Genomic DNA, 8,408 nt, shown 5'->3' with positions numbered 1-8,408 from the left:
AGCTCCCAGCAGGATTTTGTTTTGGGGGTCGGGTCTCTGCTCCAAAGCCTCGCATTGTACAACACACACCCAGACAGAGCCTGGCTTTCCTACCGTGCCCTGTGGGGCATTGACACCTACACACCTTCCTTTCCTACCAGAGCCTGGATTTTGCAGCCTTTGTGCACAGCTGGTTTAGCAAAGCCAGTCCTTTGCCAGGAACACCACGATTCAAGACTAGCAAGGGACAACAGGACGAGGGCGCAGCCAAGCCCCTCCCGGAGCCCAGGGAGGGAAGCGAGGTTCCAGGCTGGCTGATGAGGTTGTGTACCATCTGCTGGGCTCGCCGTCTCCAAGCAACTGGACGTGGTGCCTCAGACAAACTGCAGTGCTCCTCTCTCCCCTCTGCAGTTCGTGGCTCGCTTCCCTCCTCCTCCTTCTTTGTGACCCTTGTTCTTCTCCCACAGAAAGCCACTTGGACCTTCCCACCAGCAGCCCAAAAGCTGCCACCTTCCAGATAACAAATGGTGCCAGTAGCCTTGACACTGACTTTTAATTCCAACGCAGATGGCTGGCAGCTCGCTCGACAAAGACAAAGCACATCAGTGGAGCAGATCTTGCACCGCATTCAGCTCGGTGCTGCTTTAGGCTCGGATTAGCATTTTAAATCATCCCAAGGCGTTGGTGACCGACAGCTAAGTGGATTTGACCCTGGTTTGCAGACGGGTCTCAAAATGTATTTTCTCACAGGGTGACAGAATGATGTTCCCTGGAAGGTTGGGCAAGGACTGGCTCTTGATGCCAAGGTGTTTCATTACATCTTTTAAAAGGGTGTTTGGAATCTAAACACGCTATGAAACTGTAACAGTCCCACTGGCAATGCTTGCAGGGGTTACAATGGGAGGGAGTGCTGGATAAACTGGACAGCTGCAGCCTCTGTGCAGATGGCTGAATGCAATCCTCAGGTAAGGAGACAGACAGGCAGCAACTACCAGATGCTTCATTGACACTGGGGAGAGCACTGTAGGGAACTTCTGGCTGCTTTTGGTACTCACAGCTTAGGGAGGGTGTTTGAGACAACTGCAGAGGAGATAAAATTTGAACCATTAGAAAGATGTGCAGGAGCTGAAGATCCCCTTCCAATCAGCTTAGCAAGTAGTTAGGAGGTGCTTGAGTCTTGTTCATTTGGCTCTGACATTCAGAAGAGAGATTTCAGACTGGAACTCAGAGTTCCTGTGCAAAGACAGCGCATAAAGAGAGCCCACAACTTGCATTCCAGGTGGGGGAAGTTCAGGAGAGACAGGAGGCCCCAGTGCATGTCCATCCAGAGAAGTGCCCAAGGATGACTGACCACCACCCCAAATCACCGAGGATTGTGATGAACTCCCACCAGAAGCAAGCTTTAAACAGATAAACTCACCCAGAGGGGTGCTGTAGTTTCAGCAGCGATGTGTTTGCAGATGTAAATGGCCGCCCTGAATGCCAAGGCCGAGCAGAGCAGTCCCAGTCTCAGCAGGAGTTGGATGCTTCCAGAATCCCGGTGTCCTTGTGGGACAGAGGTTAGCGAAGGGACAGCAGCCTCTGCTCACTGTGCTGCTTCTGGGGCAGCCAGGCCATGGGTGGCTGCCTGGCCCTGCCACCCCGGTGCCCCAGAGCAGCAGGGCCCGCACAAAGCAAGCCCCGAGCCTGCTCGGGGAGCCGGCACCTGCTCCGAGTGGCACGGCTCCAGCAGCCAGGAGGGGCCAGGACAGCTCCCAGACATGTTTGGCAATCAGGAGAGGATCAAGGGGATCCTGACTCAACACTCACCGTGTGGACCCATCAAGGGCCCCTTCCCACCCTGCTCCCACTTGTCCTGGAGGGCTCTGGAGTGGATGCTCCAGCCCGGAGCCCAGTAGAGGTTTCACGGGAACAATCGCGGCTCGTGGCACACAAACAAAGCAAGAGGAGTCTCTTTGCAATATAAATTTGTTTTTATTGAAGCAGCAGTCACATGACCTCGCATCTAGCCTTTAGGATAGCGACAGAATGGATTCGGCCAGGTCAGCCAGCCCAAAAAAGGATTTTTATTTTTTTTTTTTTTCTTTTTTCTTTTTGCGCTAATAGACATGTCATGTTTAATACATACATTATCCAGTACCGGAAACCCAACTCAGAGATAGCTACGTGCTGATTTGCTGGAGGAACGGTCCACTGGACGTGGTCTCGACAAACTTTACAGATCACCACCAAATAACATTACTAATGGGATCCAATGATTAAAAAAAAAACAACCCAAACAACCATGAGTGCAGGATTCAAAGCCAGCAGTTTACACAGGTTCTTAAGTTTGTATCTATAGGTGGACGGTAAAGGAAGATTGGTTTGTTTCAATTTGAAATATTTATGTCCCAGGGTTCCTCTCTCCATCAAATCAAACGGTATCATAGACAAGCTGGCATTTCTTTAAAAATAGCATGGAATAACACAGCTCATTTAAGAAAACATGCTCATTTCTGGAGTTTTTTCTTTATTATTACAAAGATTCACGTCCACCTATTCTCACAGAGTGGAAAGAGGCATGAGGGTGAGGAACAAGGGTCAGAGAAGGGAGAGAGGAGGAGGGAAGAATAGGGCAATTTTTTGAAATAAAGACCACACACTTGGTATTTTTTAAATTTCATTTCCAGGCTAACCTACTTTTTATTTAATGCAAATTACAGTACCAGTTAACTATTTCCGAACCGAGTCACACAGAACAAAACGTATTTACAAGGGGAATGGGGAGGGGGAAATAATAAAACATTAAGCATACTTTCCACAAAAAAAGTTTATATTTAAAATGAAAAAAAAAAAAAAAATCAGTCACAGAGGCATTCAAGTAGTAATAATGTTATACAGGTTTTGCTTTTCCTTTAAATCAAGACAGATTTGCACAAGTGTATGCAATAGTTTGTATACAACCCACAGTCCTTAATATATATATATTTAGATTTCTGTTTTTAAGATGGAAGTGGTCACGCTAATTGGTGTGTACAGGCCCAAGTGATCCATCAGCAACACATTAATGAACGCAAATTTTACAGGCAAGCAAATTATATATATATAAATATATTTTATATATATATATTAAAAATAAATTGAGAAAGACCAACACAAGGAAGCTACTTTTCTCGAGCTAACCCCTTAGGTACTGTTTTCCTTTCCTGTCGTTTTGCCATTATTGCAGTGTTGCAAAACGAAGCCAACTACGACCAGAAGCGGCCGAGAGCCCCGTGGAAATCAGCTGCCACCCCAGGGGTACCCGCTGGCAGTCTCTGGAAGGCAGAGCCCGGACCGAATACCCTACTGTGCTTTTCCTCATCGGCTTTTCCTTTGTCTCTGCGGTGGCTGAGGTTCCTAGTACAGGAGTACGAGTCTGACAGGCTGCTTGACTTCTGCTTTTCCAAGTACTGAAAACTGGGGGAGGGGGAATTTTAGGTTGCAAGTTGCAGGCACCTGCCATTATTTTAGGTAAAGCTTGGCTTCGAAATAAGGGGACAGAGTGTTCAGGGGTCTTCTACCAGTCAATTTTCTTTTGCAGGTAATTTTTTTTTCTTTTTCCCTAGCAAGGTAGATAAGTTTAATAGTAAAGAACACCAGCGTCTTGATTGAGCATCCATCGGAAATGACAGACTGTGATCCAGCCCGGCTCAGGGACCCACTACGGCAGGGCTGACGTAAAGGACACATCAAGACCACACTGGGTTAAAAAAGAAGCCTGAAAGAGTGTAAAAGAAGAGAGGGACAGCTCTGAGCAGACTGTCGCCAACAGCTTGGCATCACTGACCTTCGTGTCACCAGAAAGAAAGTGCAGCCTCTGCTTCACTGGAATGAACACGAGATGCTTTGAAATAAAACAGCAACCTTTGGTTTGGTAAAGAGTTACGTGTTTTCCCATTCAAGACAATCTTATGTGGAATACTAACAAGGTAGTAAAACACAAGCAAACTAGTTTTAGAAACAAGGCCTTCGTGCTGGGCACAAGAAATTAAGAGTCATGTTAAACTTATCTCAAGAAAACAAAAGTGACTTCGAGGAAGGATGTGGGGGAAAAATAGGGAGAAGAAAGGGAACAGAAAGTCCTCCCGGCAGAAAAAACCACCGCAGTCTCCTACAGCGATGCCCCCACTCCCACCGCAGCGCAGCAACCCTGCGGGATGTGGGCATTTCCCTCCCTGGGGGCCCTTTCCGCTCGCCGCTGCCCCCGGCCCAGCTGCAGGGAGGGTGGGAAAGGCCGAGCCTCCTGGAAGCTGCTGCTGCCCAGCCGCTCCTGGGCGCAGGATTGAGGGGAGAGACAAGCAAAATCTAAATGGGCTGCTAGGGCAAGGGTCCGATGAAATCGGCTGCTGCTAGCGGGAGGAGAAGGGCAGGGCGGGCACCTTGGAGACTCCCAGAACAAAGCCACGGCTCCAATGAAGTAAATGACGGTGGAGACGGTTTCTTTTCGTTCTGCTACTGATCAGGGTATCACCGAAACCTTACAGCACTCAAAGAGTTAGAAAGCGGGGCGGGGAGGGGGAGCAAAGATGCGGGTTTGGGGTGGGAGACATTGTTAATAAAGAAGGAGGAGAAAAAAATAAAAGGGAAATAAAATTCAAAAAATCATGGAAGCGAAGGCACTCCAAACTATATAGATACACTATACATCGCTAGAGTTATTGTTACAATAATACAGGCCGGTACCTACTGTACAGAGTTAAAACTATATGGCTTTAAAAAGCTCGTCTACATTTTGTCTGATTATTAAACAGAATCACTGCCCTGAACGGTAACTTTTTGCTCATTAATAACAGTTCCTGGGTCCACATATTTACATACAAAACAATAAAACTCAAAAATTCAAAAACAACCAAAAATAATAATGTACAAGCTTGAATTTGGTGAGGAGCTTTGTTTTTTGTTGTTACTTTTTCTGTGTTTTTTTTTTTCTTTTTTTTTTTTTTAATTATTTACAAAAAAAGGTTGTTCAAAGACCTGGATCTAACTTGTATAAAAGAGTGTGTGATCCTGCTATGATCCTTGAAAACAGAAATAAAACCAGAGGGGCACCCCTGACCCTCCCCCCCGCCTAACACACACACGAGACACACACAGACGCCGGCACAGTCACAAAACCAGAGAGAAACGCTCTGACTCCCCTCCGCCAGTCTTTAACAAAAAAATGAGAAAGAAAAGCCACATGTCCTGGCACAAGCAGCAATTTTTTCTTTGATATTTTTATTACTTTTTTTTTTTTTAAAGACTCTGTAATTTACTGCCTCCAAATAACAGCGCCTGTGGCCAATGCTTCAGCAGTCTTGTCTATACAGCAGATCCATACCCTGCCACTGTCCTACTTTTTGAGTCTCCTGCGTGGATTTGGATCACTGGGTCAACCAAGCCCCTTCACTTACCTTTCAGGACACTGACTAGCCGAGCGCATGCGTTAAGACGCTCTTCAGCCCTTTCTATTAAGTTGCAGGTAAGGATTTGGAAAGCCATCTGTTTCTCAACGTGGGTGTGCTTTCCTTTGCAGCCAGCCAGAATGCAAGAAAGCTTTAAAACCTTTTTTTTTTTTTTTTGTGTGTGTGTGCCCAACAGCAAATCGCCGAGGGGTATAACATGAGGGTTTATCGGTTTCACGGTAGGTGGTCACTCACCTCTTCAATCAGCTCCTGCATCCCCAAGCCCACCGCGTGCCAGGCAGGAGGGAGAGGGCAGAGCTTTTATCAGTTCCGGGGCTGCTAAGAGTTTCCAAAAAAAATCCCACGTCAACAGCATAAAAGGTACAAGAAGAAACACACCGAGCTCGTGACCAAGCCCCTGCCGCCCCTGCGGCGGCCGAGCTTCCAAAGCCGCTACTGCCGGTTCCCCCCGGGCCACACGAAGGTTCCGCGTGTTCCCGAAAAGCAACTGCTTGCCTTAGAGATCCGCAGGTCGAGGAACGGCTCGGTAAGCACCAAAGGCGACTACAGTTTCTCTGAAGAAGGATAAGGCTGGAGCGGACACCAACCGCAAGCCTACCACAAGATCAGGTCTCCAAAAGTCTCGTTTCCGCGCCGGGGCTGCATCCGGCCGCTCACCTGACCCTTTCGCAAGGAATATTGCTTTGACTTCAGGAAGAGAGACGTGGATGCTCGCACCACACGCCGTCGCAGGGAGGAAACCTGGACCCTGAACTGATGGACTAGAACAAGCATTCACCTCACGCTTCAGTCAGACTGATTCGAGATCGTAGACAAAATAAAAAAAGCAGTATTGTATCTATGTATACATGTATATATTTATATAATATATATACACACACACTCATATAGAGCCAGCTTTCCTACAAGTCAGCAGGTACAAATCACCATCAAGAGCATTCGGATGTGTATTTTAATATTCTACCAATGTAAAAACATAATGGCGACGTGGCAATATGCATCAATAAATAGAGATTTAAAAAAAAAAAGGCAAGAGGTTAAAAAAGAGGAAAATTAAATACAGATTCTAGCTGTGAATTTAAAATCAGAACTATCAGAGAATGTGGCATCCTGCAAGTTAAAACTGCAGTTAAAAAAAAGTATTACAGAATAAACCAGTAGCCTGTTACAGTTCACATTATAAACCCTGGTGTCCTTTTCCTGTATGCACCTTAGGAAAGGGAAGCCTGTTCAAATCAAGAGCCAAGGAGGGGTGGGGAGAGAAAAAACCCAACCAAACACACTTTCACAGTGGCCACTTCCCAAGAAGTCCCTTAACATCCATCCACCAGCTGGGCCCCTGCCCCTGCTGAGGATTTTGTTCGTCCGCTCTTCTCTGCTGAAGCTGGGAGCCGGCCCGAGACACGGAAACAGGAGCTCCAGCTGGGCAAAGGGGATGCCCTGGCAGAGCCGACCGCTGCTGTTCGTGCATGTGTGTGTATTATATTATATATCACCCACTCGGGCAAGACTTTTCCCACATGAAGCTGCAGATTTCCTCATCACTAGCACTGATTTTTAAAATGAAAGGCTTCCGCTAGCCGTTCAAGCCTTAGACACAGGGCAAACCCCCCCCCCCCCCCCCATGGCAACCTATTTTCCTACCACGTCGCCTGCTCCGGGTGCCGAGCCAGGGCAGTTCTTCAGATAACCTGGGATATGGATTTGCTGACAAGAAACGCTGAGCTCTGTTGAATGACCCCTGCTAAGCTCCCGACCAAATTCAAGCTGTGCACTACATCAAAGTCCGAAACTTCACTTAAAAAGAAAATAAAAAAAGAGGGTAAAAAAAAAAAAATAGAACTTCAGCAGAGAATGAGGTTTGGGATTTGTTTTTTTTTTTTCCTTCTTTCTGTTGTGGGAGGGGGTATGAGGCAAGAGTCCTGGTTCTGAAGTACACAACAGCAAACTTCCAACATGAAGAGATTGTCGAGGGGAGACATTGGTGTGTTGTATTGCTCCGCTTTCCCTCCTCCCCCCACCTAGTCCCCTGCCCCGGACACCCTGCAGAGTGAGAATACAATGAAACTGGTTTGTATTTATAGATATTTTACAAGGTTAAATAAGAACAACAATAATAATAATAAAAAATTGAACACTAAAATGAACAGGTTGGTTGGTTTGTTGTTTTGTTGGATTTTTTTTTTTTCCTCTTTTTAATTTTCTTTCCAAATGTGACCAGTGTTGCTGAGCAAGACTCAAATTACTGGTGATTTTTCCTGTGCAGCTGGCTGCTTGGTACTGGTTCAGGTGGAGTTGGAGGCTGATGCTGTAGCTACACTATTGGTCTGAACTCGTTCTCCTGCGTTAACATCTGCAAACAACAGACGAGAAGGGGAGAGAGAAAAAACAACCAGCATTACCTCCAAAACTGAGACACATTGGAAACAACAGCTATGACATTCTCCACAAGGGGAAACCCACAACTCCCGCCAAGACTGTTTGGTTAGGATACTCTCCTGACTTCAGGGCATGCAGATGGAACAATCCAATCTGGGGAAAGATGGAAGATGGTCTTTAAGCAGGGCAAAAGCAATCTGGAGGGCTGAGGGCTGTGGTCTGGGCTCCAGCAGGTTCTGCAGTTTGTAACACTGGCTGCGCAGTGTGAAGTTGCCCGTGTTACATCACATAAATACAGGACAAGGCACACTGGCATTGCCAAAGCCAACACGAGTGTCTGGGGTCACTATGAGGTTTCACATTGGTGCTGAAGCTTCACATTGTTAGTCCTTCTTATAATGAACCTGCCTGTTAGTTGTGTGAATGAGTGCCGACAAGGAACGTGACAAGCCTGCTCCCCTGGCAGAAACAGCTGGTGTGCCAACGTGCAATTCATGCACTTGTTGCCTGAGAAAGTCGTTCAAGTCTGCTGCTGTATTCTGCGTTGCTTAACCCAAGTTGGATCTGCCACCCTCTGAACTGCTGAAGCAGATTAACATCAAGGCCTGAAGCCAGTAATGAGGT

At 46.7% G+C, this 8,408-nt stretch overlaps 1 protein-coding gene across 1 annotated transcript in view; it reads right to left on the bottom strand.

The window, feature by feature from the left end:
* Positions 1–1,933: 1,933 nt before the first annotated feature.
* The window catches only part of GSK3B (glycogen synthase kinase 3 beta), a 149,070-nt gene continuing 142,595 nt past the window's right edge, over positions 1,934–8,408 (bottom strand). The window contains exon 11 of the mRNA XM_058856055.1: positions 1,934–7,758. Within this exon, the coding sequence (XP_058712038.1) occupies positions 7,691–7,758 (68 nt within the window). The 3' untranslated portion in view covers positions 1,934–7,690. The remainder of the gene's footprint in view (positions 7,759–8,408) is intronic.

The sequence above is a fragment of the Poecile atricapillus genome, chromosome 1 (assembly GCF_030490865.1).
Source record: "Poecile atricapillus isolate bPoeAtr1 chromosome 1, bPoeAtr1.hap1, whole genome shotgun sequence".
In the NCBI taxonomy this organism is placed as follows: Eukaryota; Metazoa; Chordata; class Aves; order Passeriformes; family Paridae; genus Poecile; species Poecile atricapillus.
The sequence above is the reverse complement of the archived record's forward strand: the minus strand, read 5'-3'. Positions and strand labels throughout refer to the sequence as shown.